Source organism: Poromitra crassiceps (assembly GCF_964638095.1).
Source record: "Poromitra crassiceps genome assembly, chromosome: 25".
Classification (NCBI taxonomy): Eukaryota; Metazoa; Chordata; class Actinopteri; order Beryciformes; family Melamphaidae; genus Poromitra; species Poromitra crassiceps.
Genome location: NC_139649.1, coordinates 8,666,130 through 8,691,364, shown reverse-complemented (window position 1 = coordinate 8,691,364; position 25,235 = coordinate 8,666,130). Strand labels below are relative to the sequence as shown.

The 25,235-nt window shown below is 43.2% G+C and overlaps 3 protein-coding genes across 4 annotated transcripts in view; 2 read left to right on the top strand and 1 right to left on the bottom strand.

Moving 5' to 3' along the window:
* Positions 1–1,612: 1,612 nt before the first annotated feature.
* On the bottom strand, positions 1,613–3,563 carry nudt2 (nudix (nucleoside diphosphate linked moiety X)-type motif 2). The gene is made up of 3 exons (XM_083660646.1): positions 3,454–3,563; positions 2,902–3,032; positions 1,613–2,798 (listed from the first exon to the last, which is right to left on the bottom strand). Exons 2-3 carry the CDS (start codon positions 3,026–3,028, stop codon positions 2,476–2,478), a joined length of 450 nt encoding a protein of 149 aa, XP_083516772.1. The 5' UTR covers positions 3,029–3,032; positions 3,454–3,563; the 3' UTR covers positions 1,613–2,475.
* Positions 3,564–5,658: 2,095 nt separating this feature from the next.
* On the top strand, positions 5,659–8,782 carry rfesd (Rieske (Fe-S) domain containing). Of its 2 annotated transcripts, none has more exons than XM_083660948.1 (4): positions 5,659–5,702; positions 7,120–7,297; positions 7,702–7,736; positions 8,055–8,782. In XM_083660948.1, exons 2-4 carry the CDS (start codon positions 7,141–7,143, stop codon positions 8,376–8,378), a joined length of 516 nt encoding a protein of 171 aa, XP_083517074.1. In that variant the 5' UTR covers positions 5,659–5,702; positions 7,120–7,140; the 3' UTR covers positions 8,379–8,782. The 2 variants fall into 2 exon arrangements, with proteins under 2 accessions (XP_083517074.1, XP_083517075.1); XM_083660949.1 differs by lacking the exon at positions 5,659–5,702 and adding an exon at positions 5,946–6,019.
* A 2,536-nt stretch (positions 8,783–11,318) lies between these two features.
* The window catches only part of rhobtb3 (Rho related BTB domain containing 3), a 31,924-nt gene continuing 18,007 nt past the window's right edge, over positions 11,319–25,235 (top strand). The window contains exons 1-7 of the mRNA XM_083660703.1: positions 11,319–11,711; positions 12,234–12,465; positions 13,655–13,847; positions 19,034–19,191; positions 20,281–20,389; positions 24,334–24,529; positions 24,642–24,850. Coding sequence (XP_083516829.1) covers positions 11,710–11,711; positions 12,234–12,465; positions 13,655–13,847; positions 19,034–19,191; positions 20,281–20,389; positions 24,334–24,529; positions 24,642–24,850 — 1,099 coding nt within the window. The 5' untranslated portion in view covers positions 11,319–11,709. The remainder of the gene's footprint in view (positions 11,712–12,233; positions 12,466–13,654; positions 13,848–19,033; positions 19,192–20,280; positions 20,390–24,333; positions 24,530–24,641; positions 24,851–25,235) is intronic.

The following is a 25,235-nucleotide window of genomic DNA, read 5'->3' as shown; positions in this document are numbered from 1 at the left end:
ATGACACTGATGTATCTTAAAGCAATATTTCAGCTTTAGGTGCGTGTAGAACATTTTTTTTTAGTGCACATAACTCGCAGTCAAACAACCCTAGTCACTCTGGGGACCTGCACTCACGACCACTTCCGAAAACCTAGGTTGGATTTCATGTTAATTGCCCCCCCCCCCCCCCTCCCCTCCCCATTCTCACTGCTCTGCTCAAAATACCCAGAAGAGAAATGGCAGTTAATTGAAGTGTGGGTGGATTCTGTTTGATGTGAGGTGAAGGAGGATTTGCACTCCCCTGATCACTAATTTTCTATCCCTGTAGCAAAGGATATGAATAAAATGAAACCTGGCAGCACCAAGTGGATCACACACTACAGCACTCCACATGTGAATACTAAGTTGGTGCTGCCAGCATGAAAATAATCTAAAATCACATCCGCATAATTGCTCAAAGCTGAATTCATGTTACTGCTAAAAACACACATTTAGCAAGGCCTACTTTGGTGACATTACATCCTCAACAAATAATGGGCCCACTTAAAAAGCCCCGTAAACAATGTGCAAAACCTACAGCAAACAATGTAAAATGACCCAACCTTCCTTCCTGACCAGGCTTTAGACATGCTCAGTTCTCCAAGGACCTAATGAAAACACGGCATACTCATCTCATATTGTGTCAAGAGGTGTGTCCTTCTGGCAAGCATAAAAACAAACAAATCTAAGTACATAGATCATGTATGTACAATATGGCACCAACACAGCTATTATAAATCGGCCTGGATGATCTGCACTATCTTTGCTGTCTATACTGCCCCAAAACAGCACACCCAGGGGAGTGGGGCTGTTTTGTTTTGAATGGCCCTCTTCCTTTACTTTGATCACAGAAGAGCACTGTAAGGGTTTAATTGCTGCATTAGACGAGAGACAGACAGCTGAGGAAATGTCAACAGGATCAAGCCCTAATCTAAAAATTCTACTTCTGACATACAACAGACAAGGCAAGTTAATAGACCCAAGTATAATATTTAATTCTAAATTATGTCCAGTATATGAGGCAGTAACTATGTGTTTGCAAAGGAAGGGAAAAGACTGAATGCTGTTGGTGATCAAACAGAGCAGATACTGTTTAAGGTTGACTGCCCCTGTGCGTGAGCTAAAAAAAAAGAGAGAGAAAAGATCCTCTGCATTGCTATAGTTCATTTTTCTATATTTTCTAGTCTGTAAAATGGTCTATACAGCTGTGCTGTGAAAACATGTTTTTGTCCCCACCTTGTGGCCAAATCTGTTGTTTACAATTTCTCCACGCAGTTAATTGGCCTTCTAGAGCAAGCTTTTTCCACATAAGGATTATAGTTGTTTTTTTCTAAATGTTTTTGCACACACAAAAACATGTTGCATTCTTACATCTCAGGTTGATGAAGGTGGTTTTCTTCCATTTGTGAGAGAGTTCCTTGCATCTAATTTCAACTCCACATTTCTGAATTAAATTGAGGTACCTTCACAAAGCCTGTTTGTTGAACATTTATTTTTACCCAATTTGACTAAAACTCAACATACTGTAGATAAAATAATATTGCCACATAAAAAACAGATACCCCTGTTTAGGTTTACATGGTGTACTGACTCATTCAGGAAACCCAATGATAACTGAGTGATTGGAAATTAATGATAACATTTTATTTCCTTCTGCCTTGTGCTTTCTTGACTTGTTTAATGACTCACTTTTCTGCTCTGAGCCTGAGCTGACATTTTAGGTAATTTACCTTCACATCCATCAGAACTTTTCTGTACATTTGAATCACTTTACCTGTTGCACCTGCCTCATGCACATAATCCCCCCCGACACAGACACTACTCTGTGAAACGTGTTAACTATTTAATTTTAAAGTGTCCCAAAACTGTGTCTTAATAACTCAACTGCAATTACTGTCCCAAAGCATTGCTTATATAGCTCTATAAACAACTGTGCAATATCTGACTTATAGCCTTGTTTACAATCCAGTGTGGTTTACAATTTAGTCTGTACATACATAGGTATACAATTATTTCTCCTATACACATTTATAACGGTCACTCTACATCACACTTATTGTATATAATGTAAATAGAAGTTAACTTGCTTTATGTACCTTTGATCTATGTCATTTGTTTTAGCTTGTATGCATACCTTTTCTGTTTCCCTTGTAAGTACATTGAGAGCAATGTATTCCTTGTATGTCTACATAGTTGGCCAATAAAGCTGATTCTGATCAATCCATTACAAATGATTTGGCAGACTCAAAGACACAGCTTACCAGCACCGACTCAGATCAAATAAACTCTTTGATTTTGCATCACAGATTTGTTTTCTCCTCCCTCGTCTTTATTTAGACAGAAGGGATTCTATTAAATAATACCTCTGTGATTCTACTGAACGGTAAGCCTGCAACCGGCTCCTCCCAGTAGACTCAGCCCCTTCTGCCTGCGTAGGATATAGGTTATCCCACATCACTGCTTGTCCTGCTGAGCCTCTAAGTGTCTGTGCGCGGCCCTCAGCGTGTCCTGCAGGTCTTTGTAGCGGGCCAGAGAGCAGGCCTCCTCCAGCTGGGTCCAGCGGTAGTCCTGGTGCTCCTCGGACAGAGTCACCTGCATCCCCGGGTCCCTCAGCTCGGCCAGCCAGTACAGCACCTCCTTGGCTCTGCCTCGCACCTCGTAGTGCAGCTCCTGCAGGAAGCCATCGATCACCTGCAGCTGCTCCGCCCCCAGCCCCGCCTCCTCCTTGGTCTCCCTCAGTGCCGTGGTGAGGTCGTCCTCGCCCGGGTCCACGTGACCTGGAGGTGACCAGGTTAGAGAGAGAATAGTACGAAGGACATTCAAAGGTAGAAACAGTTGTAGCAGGAGAATTTAGTTACAGTAAGTACAGCACTACAGCACCTTTGGGTGGGGTCCAGTGGTGCTCGCCATAAGAGGTCTGCAGGAGGAGGTACTCGATGTTGTCTGGGGGAGGAGCACACTTGGCAAGGCGACGGAACACTATGAAGCCGCAAGCACGTAGCGCCATCTCCCTGTTTAAGAAACCAACATGTTATGTTGTGCATCTATTTTCCACCATAGAAAAAAGTGGAAAGAAAAGTCGTCCATTAGAGCTGGGGGCAGTCTTTCAATTCAAGTACTTTTTGAGGTTTGAACACAGCTGGTGACCAGGGAACACAACACACACGGTTACATACATAATATGACATTATTACTTTTTTTATTGTATCATATTAATAAAGATCCCATACTGATTTTTTGCAAATTAATGCAGTTTAGATAAAAGGATATTTTGACACATTGTGCTGGATTGCATTCATGTGCTATTGTCATAAATATTATTTATGAATGAAAACAACACAAAAAATAATCAGGAAACTGCACAGTATATACAGCATGAAAACAAATGGTGCTAGCATGAAACAAATACATTTTCCATGTAAAATAAAATACCTCGTTGGCCGATTGTAGTGAAAAGAGGTCCTTAAATCCTTGAAAGTCCAGACTACCTGCTTAGACTTCAGGCGTCAACTACTTTACAGCCTTGCATGAAAATACAACAGCTCTACGGTCCGTCAATAAAGTCCGTCGTAGCGGCACCACAGAAACAGAACATTAGTTCCGGCTCGGAAGTGAGAGTAAAACAAAGCAAGTTTAGCCTTGAGCAGCAACAACAAACCACGTCACTGGGGAAAACGTCAATGGGACCCGATGGAACCCAGCCTTGAGTGCGCACTCTAGCCCTGGCTGTGCGGTTTACATTTTAAAAACTGCGACAGTTCACACAACTTTACGACATGCATATATAATTTATGCATAAAACTCTTGAGCTACTTCTGCTCTCACTCAGAATGTCAAAATATAAGAGATGCCATGTAGCCTATAGTTTTTGAGATATTAATGTTTGTTTTAGGGGATTTTTGGGGGATTTGTTGTTGTGACGTCACGCTGATTCATCCTATTATTTATGTATTTATTGAAACTATTTATCTATTTATTGCATGATTATTATATTATAGCCCCAATATTGTTACATTGTAAGTCTGGTTCTCTACTATCTGAGCTAACCAGCCTGTTGCTTGGTAGAGCCATACTATGGATATGTAGATCCGGAGACCAAGTTTGATAGTTTTGAAGGTATATTCCACCCAAATACTACTTTCTGTCCAAGTACTTATAGTTTTGAAGGGATATTATGTGCTTTAAAACACAAGTACTTAGACATAAGTAGTAGGCCTATTTGGCTGAAACATACCTAAGTACTTGGACATGAAGTAGTATTTGGATGGAATATACCTTTAAAACTATAAGTATTTGGAGAAAAGGGAGTATTTGGGTGGAATATATCTTAAAAACTATAAGTACTTGAACAGAAAGTAGTAGCCTGGGTAAACCCAGCCCCCACGTATAATTAAGTAATGAGTAACTAACAATTAACTATATACTCACAAACTGACCATTGACTAACCATTAACTAATGAGTAATTACTCTACTAAGGAACTAACAACTAATCATGAACTAATGATTAACTACTATACTCACAATGTGACCTTAACTAATGATTAACTAATACTGTATATTCACGCATTGACATTTATTAATCATTAACGAACGATTAACCAATCTACTCATGGAACTGATCGACTAATCAGTAACTAATGATTAACTACTATATTCACGAGCTGACATTTAGTAATCATTAAGTATTGATTAACTACTCTACTCAGGAACTTAGATACTAATCATTAACTAATGACTACCTACTCATTAACTATGATTAACTAGTGATTGACTAATGACCAATTATTCCTTAGCTACTCATTAACTAACTATTAGTTAATGATTAGTTTACTAGTAACTACTACAGTATTTGTGTACGTTATTGTAAAGTGTTACCGAATTGTTAACAGCCCTACATCACCCTTGTCCTCTTCCCCTTGATCCTGAGATTTGTGACAAACATGAATATATGGGGCGTCCTGCTGGCTCACTTGGTAGAATGCATACCGCAAATGCTTTGTCCTCGGCTGACCCGGGTTCGAATCTGACCGATGGTCCTTTGTTGCATGTCATCCCCTCTCTCTTTCCCCACCTTTCCTGTCAGCCTACTCACTGTCCTATCAATAAAGGTAAAATGCAAAAAAAAACAAAAAACATGAATGATGTATACATACAGTGCCCGATGATGTTGATTGACAGGTGATGTGAGGTCATAATTCACAGATGATATATGACATCACTATAGTGGTGCCCTGACCACCAGGCCGAGTCATCTAGAACTGAGGGAAAGTCCAACAGTGCACTGAGAAATGAGTCTGGCCGCTAGTATGTTCCACATACTTAAAGTTGATGTCATTTTTGGGAATGTATTTCTTATTCTTATTCCACTACACAACATCTGAATGGATAGCAGCACAAATAAAAGACACATGCTCAATAACATATTAATCTCTCCTAATGACAGATTGAAACCAATTAATTTAATTATTTTATGTCTATACACAAATAGCCCCTCTGAATCTTTCAGCCTAACTGCTAGTGTGCCTGCGGCAGACAAGATAAGAAATGTGTTGTAGATTGGGCCAACTGAAGGCCGCTTGAGGGTGAAGATAATAGAGACAGGGCCTCCTTCCTACGCAACACCAGGCTGTCAGCAGTCTAGTTGTTCAACTTCAGGAGGAAACACTGCTGCTGAGCCGAGGTAAAGACCAAAACCAAAAGATGGGAAAATGTGTTTTGTTGAGAGGGGGAGAGAGAGAGAGAGAGAGAGAGAGAGAGAGAGAGACCAATATGTGCACAGCATTGTGGGGTGCGCAGATGAAATATGTTTCAATATTTGTCTTTCTCTCACATAAATGATGGTTGTGCCTCGCTGCTCCATCATGCATGCTGCTGTCGCTGCTTTAGCCAGAGGCCTTTGGACATGTGGCTGCTGCTGCTGCTAGTACTACTGAGCTTACTCAACCTGCACTAAAGTGCCTCGTTATTCTGCTCTGCTATACATCAATTACACTTCAGGTCAGATTCCAGACTATAGAGATATTTTTGGTATACACTGTCAAATCGATTATGGAGATGATCTCAGACTGTCATCACTGGATGACCAACGCTGTGGAATCATGACAGCCACACATGTCTTGTGTCTTTTTCTTTAGCCCAGTTTGTGTATTATATAACTGCTGGTTAGCCTACTCTATCTGCGCACGTATGTATTTTTTTTTTTAGAGATCTATAATAATCAAATAGCTGTCTTTTTGTCTCCGCTTCTGAGTGGCTGAGCAGGCTGTCACAAGCGGACGGATCAGGTGTCCTCAAATGTTGATAGTACTCCATGTCTGAGCTGCTGACTGGGCTATTTCAAGCTAACAGGGTTTAACCGCGAGTGATGGCGAGACCGAGAAAGATGATATTGGGAATTATTGCTTGCTGTAATATCATAGGTGTATTTGGAGCAGAGCTGATCAGTGCCAAAGCGTGACCACAGAGGCGGAGTGTTCTCCAGACATTGTGGGACTGCTTTGAGCAGACAGCTCTCAAGTTAAAGGAACACTCCGCCCATTTTCAACCAGCTTTGTATCATTAGAACATCAGTAGTATATCAGAAAACTGTAAACTGTTTTGAAGTCTGTCATTTAATTTGACAGTTATTGAGTGTTAAAGTGTGGACCAGTGACATCACTGGTCCACACTAACTCAAATTAATAACTCATTAACTCAAATCAACTCTCAATAACTGTCAAACTATTCATCATTCATCTAGTTTGACAGTTATTTAGAGTTGATTTGAGTTAATGAGTTATTAATTTGAGTTAGTGTGGACCAGTGATGTCACTGGTCCACACTTTAACACTCAATAACTGTCAAATTAAATGACAGACTTCAAAACAGTTTACAGTTTTCTGATATACTACTGATGTTCTAATGATACATGATGGCTGGTTGAAAATGGGCAGAGTGTTCCTTTAAGGTTTCAGCAGAAGTGCTCACCATAAAATATGGTAGCCCACTGCACATTGACTGTGGCATAGCTCCAGCAGATACGACGAACTGGTCATTCGAAATGTGTGGTTTTAACATGACAACCGACTCGCAATTTGTCCTGTTCGCCCCTTCAACAGTCTTTTGGAGTGCTGTTGTCCATGGCAGAGAAGGAGGAGCCGGCAGGAGGGCCTCATTTTGTGGGCAAGAGGGAGGAACTGATTGCAGCCAAGCGTTCTTTCATGACACTAGAGGGGAGAGATATACTGGTCCTCTACACCCAAGAAGTCTTCCACGCTCTGGACCTTTTCTGTTATCGTGAGTAGGATACACTTATATGGGGTACATCATCTGTGCTGAACTGAGTCACTGAGGAGAGAGGGGGGGTTTCACCATTAACTCCTTAGTTTTTGCAACAAATATGTTAAATAAATCTTTTTAAATCTTATTACTTCAGATTTGACCTAGACCTGACATTTTCCCCACAGAGCCCCAAATCAGGATGTCGAGTGTTGTTGAAAAATGCTTAGTTTCACTCCGGTCAAAATTGAGCTGTTACTATTTAAATGCATTTATTTAACACACTGGGTTAATCTATCTTGGGTATCAGGACATTTCCCCACACAACATCCATAAAGGGCAGTCCAGTCAGCAAAATGTTCGGGGTACCGTAAACGGTTTGCTTATTGTGCAATACACTGATCCTCTCCCCCTTCCGACAGATGAGGGGACGCCACTGCAGAACGGAGACATTGAGGTGAGAGGGGAATTGGACCTAAGAGCGTTTTGTATCTGAGCCAGAGGAAAAGGAGAAAATGTCATTGGAGTTAAATCTGGACAAAATCCAAGAAACGGTGCTGCTAAGACATTTCTTTCTTTATGCACTCATGCACTCACTGGCCTTCTACTATTACAATTGCGTGTAAAATTCCCAAGGGCAACAACGACAACGTACTTGGCTGAGAAAGGGGATACTAATCAAGATACTGATACTGCATGAAGCACCAAATGATCTAATTATTTGTCACCTACATGAGGTTGTTTACCTGCTCTCTTTCAATTCACACACATGCAGGAATTTGATGGCAAGCTGTGCATAGTTTGTCCGAAGCACAGGTACAAGCTCTCTCTGGCCAAAGGGGAGTCGCTCTACAAGGCCCCCGACCTCAGTCAGATGCCGCCTGTCACCAGATGGTTCTCTAGGGGTGTGAAGCAGCGGGTCCACACCGTCACCGAGACCAACGGGGACGTCTACGTCCAGCTCTCTGAGCAGAAACCAGGATGCATCGGCTCAGACTATTTCCAGGGAGAGGAGGGCAAGGAGAGGAGGGCCAAGTTTCAGGCAGAAGATGCGGCGAAGGAGGCTAGGAAGAAGGCTAAGAAGGCAGCATCATCATGAACATGACACAGATCTATCTCGATGCAGATTGCATCTCAGTCATCTGGAGTGGCCTAATCTCCTTGTCTCCTCTGATTTTCGCTAATGATAGGATAGGATAGATGGGAGGGATATGATGAATGACTGCATGATGACGCCGCCGTCTGTGCAGAGAAACACACCGGGAGAGGAGGACACATCAGATGTTTATTGGCATGCACTCAGTGGTCTATCTCAAGTCATCAAATGGCTTTCAATGCCATAATTCATATTGAGCAAATATAAATAGGCCTAATTATTTAATCAGGTTGGGTTAGATCATAATTTTACTCAGCTTTATAAGCAATATAGTTAATAGTTCACAGAGTTGTGGTTAGTAAGTCGAGCCACACATCGCTCTGGTGTGTGTGGTTCACCTCCATATCTTAAAACCATCATGTATCACTAAATAATAAATAAAATCTTTACAAATGACATTTGAATTGTGATTATTGGTCTACTAGATCCCCATACATGCAGTGAACTAATCAGTGAGATAAAAATGATTAACATGCAATTCATATCTATATATAAAATTTTGTATGTGGGCGATGTCGGTTTCAAGTTCTGTGTTCGGCCACACCACAGCTATGCGGTTTTACGTGCGATCGGGCTGAAACCTTCAGGGTGTGTAAAGGGCACACGTGGGGGTGACCTGACGGAGCTGGATTTTTTAAATTAGGCTAATTAGCTAATGATGTGATGTCATCAGTGATGTCATCAGTGATGATGTCAAAAGTGATGTCATAAGGGCGCACACACGCGCACACACACACGAGGCATTGTGACAAGACTGATATTCAGTGATGTCACACACACACAAGGAGGCATTGTGACTAGACTGATCCGTGATGTCATAGGGGGCACACACACACACACACACACACACACACACACACGTGCCTATAGGCAGACGAGGCCGAGCCATGGGCGAGGCCGAGCTACGGGCGAGGCCGCGCAGTGGCCGAGCCTAGGCATTGAGCGTGCGTGCCTAGTTTATGAATAAAAGCCAAAAAGGGATAAATCATTGCACTCGATTGCAATAATACATTGTTTGTAATATGCATGTCTGTTTATTTCCTTGGATAATGTCCCACCAGAGAGCCTGACTGCACGGCCACAGGTTGCACAGATTCCAGCATTATTATGATGATGCTGCCTGGACCACTTGTATTTCATCTCATTAACCACATCTAATATCCTCCATAATATCTGATCATTGCCAATAATAACTACCTCATTATTCATGGTCTACTAAGTCATAATCATAAAGGTGTGGGCATGTTTTTAAAATGAGAACACACGCCAAAAACAACGTATTGTGAAGCCTTAAGCATTATGGAAGATAACTTGGCTGGTATTGTTGTTTCTTTACCTTTGATTTGAAGAGTCAAGGCAGCCTCTCACAAGCTCATCATTCCCTATAGGTTCTGGACTCATTGTGCCAATCTTCTGACCCTGAGCGACCATGATTGGTTTGGGACTAAGACAGTGATACAGTGACTTGGCCCTACAGCCACAGAGGCTGTGGGTGCAGAATGCACGTGGGGCATAACAATGTTCCTCTGTGCATGAGTGATGCTGGTTTCTGCTGCTGGTCTATTATAGCAAACAGAAAGTCTGAAGGCCTTGTGACGCATCAAATACAATCAAGACGTGCACAGGGGCCTTAGGGATAGGGAGACTGAGCAGTGCGCACGTTTCCTGAATAACTGCACATTAAATATTAAAATATGATTATGTGGCCAAATTGAGAATCTTGACACAAGGCGGGGAACAGTATGAGCAGGTGGTCATCTGTGGTATAGGTCAAGCAGAGGGCTGTGTGTCAAGAAAAACAGCACGTTGGCTGGGGAAACCGTTCAACAGGGATTGTGCACCTTTGATTTCTGGAGGAAATTGCTCAGCATGTGAAGTGGATGTCAAAACCAGCTTAATGCTATTTACAATGTTGCAGGGCATCCAAGCCCAAGGCCTATATTCCCCTCAGTTACTTTTGTGTCTTGCATAATTCATGGTAGTGACTATAGAGTGGACATCAGAGGCTGTGATCAAACTTTACCCACTCAAACTATTCCGTCTCTGACAGAAGTCCTGGAGGCGGTGAAGGCAAGCCCTGGTTTTTGTCCAGTGTATAGGGGGCCGATCTCATTAGTATATCGACCCACCGTGTCCCATTTACATGACATCAATCCTGAAGCCAATTATTTGAGATGTTCTCGCCTTATCAGCATAGGCTAGCCTCCTAACAGTTGTTCATTATCATTGCATTATCATTGCACACCATGCCTGTGTGTGTGTGTGTGTGTGTGTGTGTGTGTGTGTGTGTGTGTGTGTGTGTGTGTGTGCAAGACACAAGCACAATCCCAGTAGGCAATTATATCAGGTTGCCTTTGTGTATGTTCAAGCTGTTGCAAGTCAATTTCAATACAAATACAGTGTCAAGGGAAATTACTGGCAACAATGCATCAATCTTGAATCACATTGTCGTTCTTGTTTATAGTGATAATTACAATGTAACAACCTTGACAACTAATGACAACAAAGAAACGTGAGCGAATGTCACAATATAATGTTCATCCTGGCTACATGGCATGCACTCGGCGCGTGCGTGCGTGTGCGTGTGCGTGTGTGTGTGTGTGTGTGTGCTGAGTCAGTAGACAGAGATCACTCTCGATTCAGTTCGTTACCGTCGGTCCTCTCTCTCTCTCTCTCTCTCTCTCTCTCTCTCTCTCTCTCTCTCTCTCTCTCTCTCTCTCTCTCTCTCTCCCCCCTCTCTCTCCCCTCTCTCTCTCTCCACTTCTTTGCCGGTGACACTTTTGTTTTATATGCCGACGTCATTCCCACGGCTCTCTGGACATCGAGGGAGGCACGAGCAAAGGAGGTCTTTTTTTGGCAATTTGTGCTAATTTGTGTGACAACTTGTAGTCTTTTTACTTTAGCGCATTGGCTGCTGCCCATGAGAGCGCTGCTGTGCTGTTTACACACTCTCCTCCCTCCGCGGGCTGCTGCCCAGTCAGTCCGGTGCGTCTCTCTGCTCTCTGCTCTGCGGTCTGTCGGTCTGTCGGGTCGGTCGGTCGGGATGGTAACGGGCTTCGCTTCTTTATGAATGAACAACGAGAGGGAGAAATGCGAGTGACGGTCCAGCCGGGCTCCCGGGGCGCCGCCAGCCGCCGATGAGGAGAGGGATTAAAAACGCGGGGCTCATTGCGGAAAAGCCGAGTCTGTCTGACTGCAGACTCGTGTGAAAACGCACCGTGAGGGGAACACACGGCTCCATAAGCAGAGCAGCGGGAAAACCGCGGTGGACACAATGTAAGTTGCTATCAAGCTGCACCTCATTAAGGATGTACAGAGAAGGAAGGGGCATCCTCCTTCCTTGTCCCTGGCAGGCTTGCATGCTTTAAACAAATGCCAATGCAATATGATGGCTAATGTATGTAAATACAAGAACAGCAATGCATGGCTTAATAAATGTAAATACTAGAACAGTAATAACAAGAATACAATCATCTATGTCTCTTCTTTTACACAACACAGTGCACACTGACTGCACAGTTTATTATGGGCCTTTAAGCAAAGCTGATTTAGCTGCCAGTCAATTTGCTCAGTGACATAATAGTGATGCACCGTCTCCGTGATACACATGATTAATAAGGAACGGGGCAGAAGAGACTTGTAGCCTCCTCCTCTCTCCTTCAGTCCTTTACCCTTTTGACCATCCTCTGACTGCTTGTGTGGTGTGGTAGCGTTAGTGCCATGATCCTCTGCTGCTCCACCACCAGTCCCCCCACCACCACCATGCTTTTGTCCTGGCTGCTGCCGTGTGTCTCGCAGGTCTATCCACATCGTGGCTCTCGGGAGCGAGTGCCCAGGCGGGGTCGGGCCCGGGGAGGAGCTCATGGGCCAGGGGCAGCTGCAGGGCGGCCTGCTGTGGAGCTACCTGGGTCACGGAGCGGTGGTCGGCCCCAGAGACCTGGAGAACAGCGCGCACAACCCGGCCTTCATGGAGTACACCTCGCGCGTCTTCGGAGACGTCACCGTGGTGGTGCGGGATTGTCCCAGCTGGGTAAGACAGACAGATACAGTTAGATCAGCCTAATAGATCTGATGATGGCTTGACTGGTTTGGGCTCAGTCATGCATAAACTGACACAGCTCCAGTCCACACCTTCATCCAAATAGGCACATCATGTCCTCCTGGCTAGAGAAAGGAATAGATCGGGGGAACATTTCAGCTCCATTAAGCCATCTCGCTCCGCGTTGTCATGGCTCCAGATAGCCCTATTCTCTGCTTTTCTCTGGACACCTGTCTCTGGGATTGCATCTTTATCTGTGTGTGTGCGATGGCCAGTCTGTTCTTTTGATTTGATTTGATTTGATTTGCAGAGGCAGAGCAAGGTCAAGGCAGGCCAAGATGGCGAAGCATACAGTGAAGAAGATTGGGTGTTTTTTTTTTTGTCACAACATTGTCATTGTAAAGGAGTGTGTGTGTGTGTGCGTGCGTGTGCGTGCGTGTGCGTGCGTGTGTGCGTGTGCGTGTGTGTGTGTGTGTGTGTGTGTGTGTGTGTGCATGTGTGTGTGTGTGTGTGTGTGACTGAGCCACTGTTTACTTTATGCTTTTCACTTTTCAGTCTGCTCCCACAGCTCAGAGAGATGCGCATCATTTCAGATTCCAATGCTGCTTGCAGTGCAGCACGGATGGCAGCAGCTTTATAATGTGTCTATTCTTCGGAGGGGGCTATTTTAAAATGCAAAATGCACAAAAAACGGACGAAAGAACTTTTGTTCCTAATAGCGCATTCGAAATGAACCACACTGTTATGATTTCATCATAGCAACGCGGTGTCCCATTATATAGTGCTGTCTAACCATGTCAGGGGGTTGTTAGGGACACATTCACACTCCGTCTAGTTTGCCTCTTTATCATTTTCATATTCTAATTGCTCTAAGCTCACTGAAGCGTTTTCTTCTTCTGTCTTTAATGGGTTGAATCTGGAATTGTTTGTTTAGAGAGAGGGTAGCTTAGCTTCACACAGATCCTTGAGTTTGTTTGTACTCTGGGAGAAAAGATTGGTTAGGGTTGTCTACACTTTAGAGCTTATGTAGATATCGTATTATTCAATTTCTCACCACTTCTAGTTGTTGTTGTTGTTGTTGTTGTTGTTGTTGTTGTTGTTGTTGTTGTTGGAGTGTATCATCACACCTTGTGCTACCTTGTGCTATGCTGTATTTGTTGTGTTTTTCTCGCCTCTCCAGGACTTGCTGGACAGTGACTGGGCCAGTGTGCGGAGTGTCCTCGAGCAGGCGGACATCCTGGTCATTAAGTATTCGGTCAACGACAAGCTGGCCTTTCAGCAGGTGAGGAACGGCTACGCCCCCAGGCTCCGCCCACTGCTGAGGCATTGGGGTGTGCCCGTCATCCTGGTCGCTGTGGGGGCGCGGCTCAACGGTGAGGACACGATTGTGTAACGTTTGCCTTTTGTTTTTGTTGAAGCCAGAGTGAGTGAGTTTAGACCCGGCAACACGGTGGCTCAGTGGGTTAGCACTGTTGCCTCACAGCAAGAAAAGACCTGGGTTCGAACCCTAGGTCAGTCCCAGGTCCTTTCTGTGTGGAGTTGTAGCATGTTCTCCCTGTGCATGTGCGGGTTTCCTCCTCTGGTTCCTAATACTCCCACAATCAAAGACATGTAATAGGGTTAATACTCCTGTCAGTGCCCCTGACCAAGGCACTGGTAAAAGAACTATAGTTGGTCCCCGTGTGCTGCACTGCAGCTGCCCACTGCTCATAGGTTCTATAGGTAGTGGTGGTGCCTACAGTACGGTAGTATAGGATGGGTCAAATGCAGAGGATACATTTCCCCACAGGGATAATAAAGTATAAAAATACAAAGCTTTAACAAGTGGACTCTTGGCAAAATGTCATTGTTGTATTGTAAATATAGGGGTTTGATTTGATGCAAACTACAATCTTGGATCTGTTAGTCTTTTTTGTCATTGTACTTGTATAACACAATATCCTGCCTGGTGTTTTAGGGACGTTTGATGTTGACTCAATATTTGATTTTGTTTTCATGACAATAGCATTCTTTGTTCCCGGTGGACCAGTGACATCGCTGTCTGAGTGTTATGTCCTTTAGCTTGTCCTCCCAGTGGACCAGTGACATCGCTGTCTGAGTGTTATGTCCTTTAGCTTGTCCTCCTCCCAGCAATGATGAGGATGCTCATGATTACATCTCTGCTCGGCTGCCTTCAGGCTGCTGCCTGTAATAATAAACAAAGGCAAGGCATTTTTTAGAGTTCATTTTGGGCCAGTATAAAGCCTTGCAAGCAGACAAGGGTTCATACATACATACATCCAGACATACCTACATACTGTACATACGTACATACATACATACATACATACATACATACATACATACATACATACTGTACGTACGTACGTACGTACGTACGTACGTACGTACGTACATACATACATACCGGTACATACCGTAAATCCTCTAATAGTGGCCTCTACTCCATTAAAGGCCTCTACTCTAATAATGGCCGGGGGCACTGTCTGCACGGACAAATAAAGGCCTCCCTCCAATACAGGCCTCTCTGATTTGTTTTGTTGCCACAGGGCGTATTTTCACTGTGAGGTCACTGTGAAGCTGAATCTGATTCTTATTGACTTATGCTGAAAACTGGCCAGTCTGCCATTTGTTTTGTTGTTATGCGACATTAGGCACATTTACCGGGTATGTTATATTTTGCTAATACCTGTGGTATTCCAGTTTACTGATCTGATCGTTATTAAGACAACTTATCGTAACTGTGAAGTTAATTTATTTGCTTTGTGTTTGGTTTTCTGCAATATTTTGCAATAAAAGTCAGGAAATTAAAGGAGTATGTCCATGAGAGTTTAATATTAAGAAATAAATGCCTCTACTCTAATATAGGCCTCGCTCCAACAAAGGCCCAGGGCTCTCTGCGGCTCAGTAAATAAAGGCCCCGGTCACTATTAGAGGATTTACGGTACATACATACATACATACATACATACATACATACATACATACATACATACATACATACATACATACTGTACGTACATACATACATACATACATACATACGACATACATACATACATACATACATACATACATACATACATACATACATACATACATACATACATACATACATACCCACCCCTCAGCTACAGTGTTAACAGATTGGGTGGTTTTCCATCAACTGGGCTGTTTTGGGTTGTATTGTGCGCGGGGAAATGGGCTGGAATGGGTTTACAGAATGGCTTGTTTCCATAGACCTGCATTTGCTGGCAACACTGCGCATACATACATGCACGTGTTTCTCTCACACACACACACACACACACACACACACACACACACACACACACACACACACACACACACACACACACACAGACACACACAGGTCAAAGGTGATCTCGTCCACACATAACAGTGGTTATTCCTTTAAATAGGACACTTGGACTAGCCTGAGTGGATGCTGTTAAACACATGATGGTGCATTAACTTATCTCAACGCCTCAATGTGGCTGCCTCTGTTTGACCCCTGTTTCATTTGAATCGTGTAAACAAACCCCTCCCATCATGTACCAGGCTGTATTTTTAGCTTGGCTGTTCAGATACTTTGAGATCCTGTCAGAGCTTCACTGCAGGATGATCATAGTGTAAGTGAAGTCTTCACAGGGAGAGAGAGAGAGAAAGAGAGAGAGAGAGAGAGAGAGAGAGAGAGGGTAGCTTTTTAGGCCCTGTTTAGATGAGAATGATTTCTGGATAAAACAGCATATTTTGTTGCTTTTTGGCCTTCCGTTCACATGACGGCGTTTTGGGGGCCTGAACAGTGCGAACCCAGCATTTTCAAAACGGGTTCCAGAGTGGAATCTTTTGAAAAGCGTCACAGTGTAAACTGGCAATGTGAAAAGTGTGATGACACGCCACGGCCCCACTTTGCACATGGAAGACAATGAAAGACAATAGGAGAATAAAGCAATGAAAGCAAAGGGCATTAAACTATCATTATGTCCTTAATGACACAAGTGAATTGCATTGGCATTAGGGCTGCAACTAACGATTATGTTCATTATCGATTCATCTGACGATTATTTTCTCGATTTAATCGATTAGTTGTTTGGTCGATAAAATGTCAGAAAATGGTGAAAACGCGTCGACCAGTGTTTCCCAAAGCCCAAGACGACGTCCTCAAATCTCTTGTTTTGTCCACAACCCAAAGATATATTCAGTTTACTATCATAGAGGAGTAGGGAAAGCAGGAAATATTTACATTTAAGAAGCTCGAATAAGAGAATTTTGACTTTTTCTTAAAAAATCACTCAATCGATTATCAAAATAGTTGTCGATAATTTTTCTGACGATCGACTAATCGATTTACCGTCGCAGCTCTAATTGGCATTCAACAAACTATCATGACATCAGTCTGATAACCAGGTGCTGAAAATACATAATGGGTGATAGGTGCCGGCTATTAACATTTGTGCATATTAATTAATGAAATAATTCATTAATTAATTAATTAAACAAAATAAATGCACATACAACAGTATGAAATAATGTGTTTCACCAAACTTAGCGACACAAGCCAAGCCATTACTAACTCATAATGAACATCCCGTATAACAAACCATGAATGGATTAATGGATTATTAACGCTCCTCCAGCAAAAGTGTAGATTTACTGCACCGCCACCATTACAGCAAAATACAGACCGTCAAACTCGCGGCCAGATGGATTTCCTCTGCCAAGTGCTGCAAAGAAAACGGCTCTTTTTATACGACTTTACTGGGTTTTTAGTAGTCCAACAATCTGCAACAGTGTATATCACCATTACTGTGATCAGTGTTGTGTTTGTGCTTGTTTTACACCGTGCTGTAGAAGGGACTGCTTGTAGTACACACAGGCACGTGGGGCCTTACTCTGCGGTGTTGAGTTGCAAAGTTACACCATCATCATCACCTACTGGCCTGGCATGCATACGACAGCGTTTCATTTCAATCGCTCTTGTGGATCCGTCTGCATGAGGATCGTCATCACAACATTGTCGTATGAGAACGCGGATCACAAGGCCAAGCTGCGACAAAAGTTTGCCATTTTATGCCAAGACCATTCTCCTCACCCCCCCATCCCATATAAACAGGGCCTCAGACCCATCCTTTATGTTTTTAATTGTGGCTGTGAGCATTTTCAAACTATCCCCCATGACTGCAGAGCTACTTCCTGTTTCAAACTACTTCCTGCTGTTTGACTTCAGACCACCTACTGTAAAAAGCACAACTGTAGGCTGTGTGGTACATGCATTAAAGCAGCCGTTTAACCAGTGTAGCATGCAGGCACACACGTGGATTTATGCACGGCCATGCCATGCATGTACATCCATGCACTCCATGGCATACCACAGAGATGCCAAGTCACACACAGACAGACCCGTGTGTCTACTAGCCCCTTCTCTGCGCCGTGGCTGTAGTTTTATTAGCGGTATGATTTATCAAACGCCTCAGCACTTATAGCCGTACACTCCACTCATTCTCTTTCTCCTCCCAGCTCTCCCCGGCTCCTTTGTGCAGTCCTTCCATGACCCTTTTCTGCTCCATGCCAATAGCTCCAATTTTCCTCTTTGTTTCCCCATGGCATGCACAGAAGCGATAGTATGGGCGTTCTTAGACATGTTGCAGATATTGCTTAATTAGATGATACTAATTAGATGATACTTAATTAGATGATACTAACCTTATTTTGGTGCATTGTTTGCTATCAAGGTTAAGGTTAAGTTTATTTCATATGGACATCACAGAGCACTGGAGATGTAACATACAGTACATGTATGCACAACAACCAGATACACAGTGTTAAGTGTTTATAGCGTACACAGTACACCTGTCCACAATCAGATGTTTCATTTTTTTTGCCAGTGTTCTTGTTGTTTTGGGCTATTTACTTTGATTATGTTACATTAATTACATAACTTACGCTTAATGACCATGTATTTAAAAGTATATAAAAGTATGTCTCTCTCATATTTGAACTCTGAGAAAATGTAGGGGATCAGACTCGGGGTCAGATGATATTCCTGCATAATTTCTAGTGGTTGTTTTAACTTATGAAGAGCATCAGTTAGTTGGGGTGTATACACATCACACAAATTGATTTTCAAAACTTTTTCAGCACTTGTTGTTTCGTCCTACGCAGTCCTCCGAGCAGCTTCGAAAAAAAACACTACGAATTATTTGCAAAATACATTTTGACCTACAGTAGGTTTGGACAAAATAATTACGCATGGAAATATGTATGTCGGTTGATTTAATTTGAACCAGGTTCAAGGACGCCAGCGATGTCAGCGATAGGTGCTCAATTTAAATGAGGGTCACCCATACTAAAAATGCATGCTATTCATGTCTCCGTAAAGCACTGTGGATAAAACTTAAAAGCAAAACCTAATGGCATACTGTACTATGAATACCTCACCTATCACTTCTCATATACCCTAGCTATACTAGCACTCGCTGTTTATTTAATTCAATATAATCATTTCATGTGGAGATAAATTCTCACCTCTCTAACATTAACTCACCTCTCTGCTCAGACGAGGGCCCCCCCTGTACCTGCCCCCTGTGTGCGTCCGACTGGAGCAGCTGTGTGCCTCACAGTGAGGGTCTGCAGCTGTCCCGGGACCTGGGGGCCACCTACCTCGAGTTGCCCTCTCTCAACCACGTCTTCGTGGGTCGCTACTTTGGCAGCGTGGTAAGTGAAGGTGTCACACCAGGTATTCAAGCGTCACAATGGAAAGATAATGACTTTGTCGGTGTCACTTTACGCCCTCAGGCAATCTACTGTTGCTTTTTGCTGCCAAAAGAAACGCTTAACTATGATGTGTTTTTTCTGACTTGAATTGAAAGTTTTTATGGTCATCGAAGTGTTGAGTGTTGTTGTTGTTGTTGTTTTTTACCCCTGGGCCCTTCTCAATTCCTGTGAAAGACCTTTTTTGCACGTATGTGATATTAATACGGTAGTTAGTTTTTTTTTATTTCCGTGTCATGCCATTTCTGGCCCATCCCACATGGGATTACAAGACACTATCACACCAAAATATATATAAACATAACATCCGGCTGTACCTCAATATACAAACAAAAATAAACAAAGTATATAATATATACACATACATATGTACATATACATACACATATACACACATATTGTACATACATACACTTTTTTTCTTTTTCTTTTTTTTCCCTTTTTTTTACATTGCCTTTTCTTGATAAAGAGCTTTTTTCTCATGTCCCAAGCTTTTTCCAAGTAACAAGCCAGTCCAAAAGTTTCCTACGTAAACAACCAACTCAAATTATGTGCATCATCATTATTAAGAAAATCAAAATCTGTTTTTATCTTACAGGACAATAAAAAACTCATTTTCTATGTCATTTAAACAACACATTGGACACACCCGCTCTTCTTCTTCCAATCTGACATACCGTCCAGTTTCGATCATAAGCGGTAAAATACCAGATCTCAGCTGGGCACATGAGGCTCTCTGTTTTTTTGATAAATTATAATTAACATAATTCCCAGTACCAAAATCATATTTAATCATACGAAGCGTAATCGCAACAAACAGCTGTGGTATACATTTTTAATTTGGGCTGCTCATCCTGTTCATTAGACTAGATTAACTCTAGCATTTTCAGGTAGGTGTGTAAGTGGAGGAGACAAGGACAGCTGGTCATTTTAGTCGACTGAGGAAGTTGCTGCCAAAGTGAAGAGATGCTGATGTAACAACACTATGTGTGAACCTTGTGTTTGAAACTCATGTATCTGTGTGTTCTTCAGCTGGAATACTTCATGATCCAGTGTCTGAAGCAGAAAGCCAAAGAGAGGCCAGAGAAGAAGCGGGGGAATAAGCTGAATGAGCCCCGCCCCCCTCACTTAGAACAACCAGGTCAGAGGAGTACAATCTTATCGAATACCTATAATAATACTGTCTGTATTTTACCCTAAGTGCCAGCTATTTGTGGGCTACCTGTGTCTATAAACAGAATATTTCGATATTTTCTTGCACGCTGTCAAAATCGAACGTTAATAATTATGAACATATTCTTGACTTAAATTGTTTCTTGTGTCTTGACAAAGAAAATCGTTGCGTATTGACAACGAAGATCTTTGCCTAGAGAAGATCTTTGCCTAGAGAAGATCTTTGCATAGAGAAGATCTTTGCATAGAGAACACTGAGTTGGAACAAATGGATGAAAGGGGATTATTGCCTCTTAAGCTCGCAGAGCCGTGAAAAGAGCTGAACAAAAAGGATTGATCCTGATCAATATTTTCTCTTCCAAAATAGAAGCTTTGTCTTAGATGTTCAATATGGAAACTTTGTCTAGATAATGTAGCTCAGCAACTGCCAATTTAACAGTACGTAAAAAAAACAAAGATGACAGACGAGTTAGAAGATGAGGTAGATTCTTTTTTTATTGCGTAAGGTTTGAATCCGTTTTTGAAACCTTTATTTATACAAGGCGAGGAAAGGTTTTTGGCGGAGCTCTTTTCTGCACCGACCACAGGAACAACTGAAGGGTTTAGTGATTTGTTCCGAGGCATCTCGATGATAGTCGTTGAGGGAGGGGAGGGATGGATGGCCTTACTCATTAACGTTAACATAAGCAACTTTTCATAACCGCTCTAGGAACCTTGACCTTTCTTTCAGACACCTGTTTCTCTAACCTTTAAACTGCTGCTACTTACTTTGGTGACTGATTGAGTGGTCAACTTCACTACAAAACCTACAAATATGTAACACAGAGACTAAGCTGCTGAACTATAAAAAAATAAATAAAGTGTTATATATTGATCTGATCACTTAGCTGCTATTATCTGTTGAATTCTGATGAAATGACTGACAGTGTAAACGCCCTGCCAAACAAGGCAGCATGCGTGGGCTGGATCTGTTGGTGCCGGTCCAACCCTACTTAACTCTATCTACGGTGAAGCTTGCATTATGAAGTGCACTGATTCAGGGCAGGCACAGCTCTGTTTGCCGGGCCAAATCTTAGTGTCCATAAAAAAACGATGAGGTCCACAGAGGCGCGCTGTGTTTTCAGCACGAATAGGAATATAATAGGACAATGATTGACGTAGTCCCTCGTCCCCTCCCTCACTTTCGTGCCCTTTCTTTTCTCCAAGCTGTCTTTCTCGTCTCCCCTCGCTGCTCCAGACTGGTCGATTCTCTCCTGTCCTACTTTCTTCCCTCAGCAAACTTTTCATCTTGTATCTACTGTTTTTTTCACTATCTCACTCATTGCACAGCAAATCATTCCTCTTCCATTGTTTTTTCAACCTTCACCTTCAAGGGAAAATCCACCTTAAGAAACTTTTAACAGCAACACGTTTTGGTGTTAGCACTGTTGTCCCTAGAACATTTTTCAGGCCTGGAGGGATTTCGAAACGTAACCCGACCGCAACGGTGGGGGCCCTCACTGGCGACGCTAAACTTTTAGCTAACCTGTTTGCATCTATGTTCGCAATGGCATCCCAAGTATCATCATACTATTATGGGATGCGATGCGAACAGTTGTATTATGGGATGTGCGTTTCCCAGGCAATGACACACCTTTGACACGTTTTGAAACAGCGCTGCACGCTGGCACAATGCTCCAGAAAGCAAACTGCTTATTGTTTTGAATGATTTGGCATCTTCTATTACTGTCAACACTGTCAACAACAGTATTGTTGTATTGTAATAATATGCCATAAAGGTTTATTGAAATCTTGGGGGAAGAAGAAAAAAAATCTAAAGACAAATCTAAAAAAAAAAAACCTGGCGGGGGCGCCGTTGGCCTGGCGGGCTGGTAGGGGAAACACTTTAGTCCCCAGAATCAAAGAGCAAGGGCTTTTTTCTATACTCACAATTTTGTACCGATGGTCAACAATGATGCAGGGAGAAATCCATCATCGAAGAGGCGGAGAGAGCAATTTCTCAACAGAGCACAATGCAGTGCAGCCACAGTGTGCATCTTTGCAGATAATGTCTTTGGTAGTGTGGGAAGTACAATTCCATCTTCAGCGGCTTTTTTCTCATTTGAGCAGCCGGGCACCACAGCATTGGTCTCTGATCACTCACTTTCTCCCAGCGATTACCCTCCACCTACATGTGTACAGCATAGAGAACCCCTCTCAGCTATTAGCCTCCACCTACATGTGTACAGCATAGAGAACCCCTCCCAGCTATTAGCCTCCACCTACATGTGTACAGCATAGAGAACCCCTCTCAGCTATTAGCCTCCACCTACATGTGTACAGCATAGAGAACCCCTCTCAGCTATTAGCCTCCACCTACATGTGTACAGCATAGAGAACCCCTCTCAGCTATTAGCCTCCACCTACATGTGTACAGCATAGAGCAGAGGTTCTCAAATGTTTTTCAGCCAAGGACCCCTTACAAGATAGAAAATATACCGGGGACCCCCTCATTCTGATTTGTGATTTTGGGCTAAGCTTAATTGTTTCCACGGTAACGTGCTCGACTTTTAATTTGATAGGTTTGTTATTAGAATGTAATCCATGAACCATTTTAGATTTAAAGCATAAACTATTTTCGTTGAACTATGAAGATTTTGCAAAAAAATATATATACATTTTTTTTTTACATTACATTTACATTACGTCATTTAGCAGACGCTTTTGTTTTGTCCAAAGCGACTTACAATATCACAATTTGTCAACAGTACAGAAAACCACTATGCAACACAATCAATGACAGCCAAAATATTTTGATAGACTAGCACCATGTAGGAAGTAGTTTGAGAAGGAATAAGTAACATGTAGCATTTTTTTTTAATAAAAAAAAAAAAAAAATTTTACCTGAAAACTTTTCGCGGACCCCCTGGCAAAGTGCCACGGACCCCTGGGGGTCCGCGGACCCCCATTTGAGAACCACTGGCATAGATAACCCCTCTCAGCTATTAGCCTCCACCTACATGTGTACAGCATAGAGAACCCCTCTCAGCTATTAGCCTCCACCTACATGTCTACAGCATAGAGAAGCCCTTCTCTGCAGGCTGGGAAGTGTAGGAAGCAGTAGAAGTAGACGAGTCAGGTTGTGGTTGAGGGGAAAGTGGGGTAAAGTTAACCAAGACGCCAGAGGGTTTGTTACACAGAAGCATCTGGGAAGTCGTCCTTGGAAACTATTTGGAAAAGGGCGGGCACTTTCAAAAAAATACTTGACAGGTGATTCGATGAACCATCTAACTTCAACCAGTCAGATCAATGAACCATAATGTAGTAGGTCGGAGGACAGCGCCAAAGAGAAAGACAACAACAAGCCGCAGTCTGCGGAACTTTAAAAACTACGTAGTTAGCATGTCGGTAGAAAATTCTCACAGTCTTTGTAAGGGAAGTGTGTGGATAAAAGACATATACTCTCCAGTTCAGATATAACTGATGTTATAGCAGCATCTACGGTAGCCTCTTTAGCAGGAGCCGCCATTGTTGAACCACTCGGTTTGGCCACAAACGCATCATTTGAAGCCTGGCCAGATGGATTCTCGCGTGATCATGATTTCGTGAATCCAGCTGCCTTGCAAGGTAAAGGGGAAAATGGAGACACCAAAAAAGTAAATGAGAACAATTACAGTGTAAGAGTATCCAAGGGTGGATTTTTCCTTTTGATTATTGGAATAAGAGGCAAGTTGTCTGATTGTTCAAGAATTACACCTGTGTTTGCCTTTCTCTCCCCCCCTATACACACCACACACACACACACACACACACACACACACACACACACACACATACACACCACACACACACACATACACACACACACACACACACACACACTCCCTCACCTCGTCTCCACCGTCCATGCTACCTGTCCCTCCGTCCGTTCAGCACGTCTTCCCCCCATCCGGGTGGAGGAGTCGAGCTTTTCCCAGGACATGCAGTGGCTGCTGGAGCGTGGCGTGCAGTTCGCCGACGTGGCGTTCTACGCCGGGGACTCTGGCAAGGAGCTGGGCTGGGCGCACGCGGCCGTGCTGTGTGCCGTCAGCCCCTACTTCAGACAGCTGCTACTGGGGCCCAAGACCAGGTAATAACACAAGATCCAGCAAGTCCACAGCTCACTCTTTTCACCATCTGTAGTCTGTTGGTCTTCCTGTACCACCCAGCCGATGTGATGACTCTGATCTCTGGCTGCACAGGGAACGTCCCCAGTCGCGATGCGTTTGCCGAGAGCGGGACGTCGGCGGAGGAGGAGGCCCCCATTCGCTGCTCTCCACCTGGGACGGGGGTATTATTGACGACGGGCCGCGGCCAGACGGGCACCTGGCCGGGCGCCTCTCTCGCCTGGTGGTGAAGGACTCCCTCCTGTGTCTGTGCTTGTGGGAGACACTCATGTTCCTGTACAGAGGTAAACTATAGCAGTCACACACAGCACAGCATGGATATAACTTAGAGAAACTGCAGCTGGAATCATTTTGTGTGTAATTAAATCATGTCTACATTCGATGCTGCACTTATGAGCCAAAGTCAGAAAGTGGGGCTGCAACAGAGAATCCCCCCTGATTGAGTTCCCATAGATCCATCCAAATGAAATTGCCCCAAATGGAAATTGTGGTGTAGGTGACTGGTGTGTGGTCACTAGCAGGTTCTCTTCTCAGCACACAGGACATGCAGAATAAAAACTTAGGGCCTGTGTCCACCTAGCGTCTTTTTCCGACGTTAAACGCTGGGAGTGCGCTGGGGAACGCTGATCTCGGCGCACAATATAACAAGGAAGCAGTCTGAAACTAACG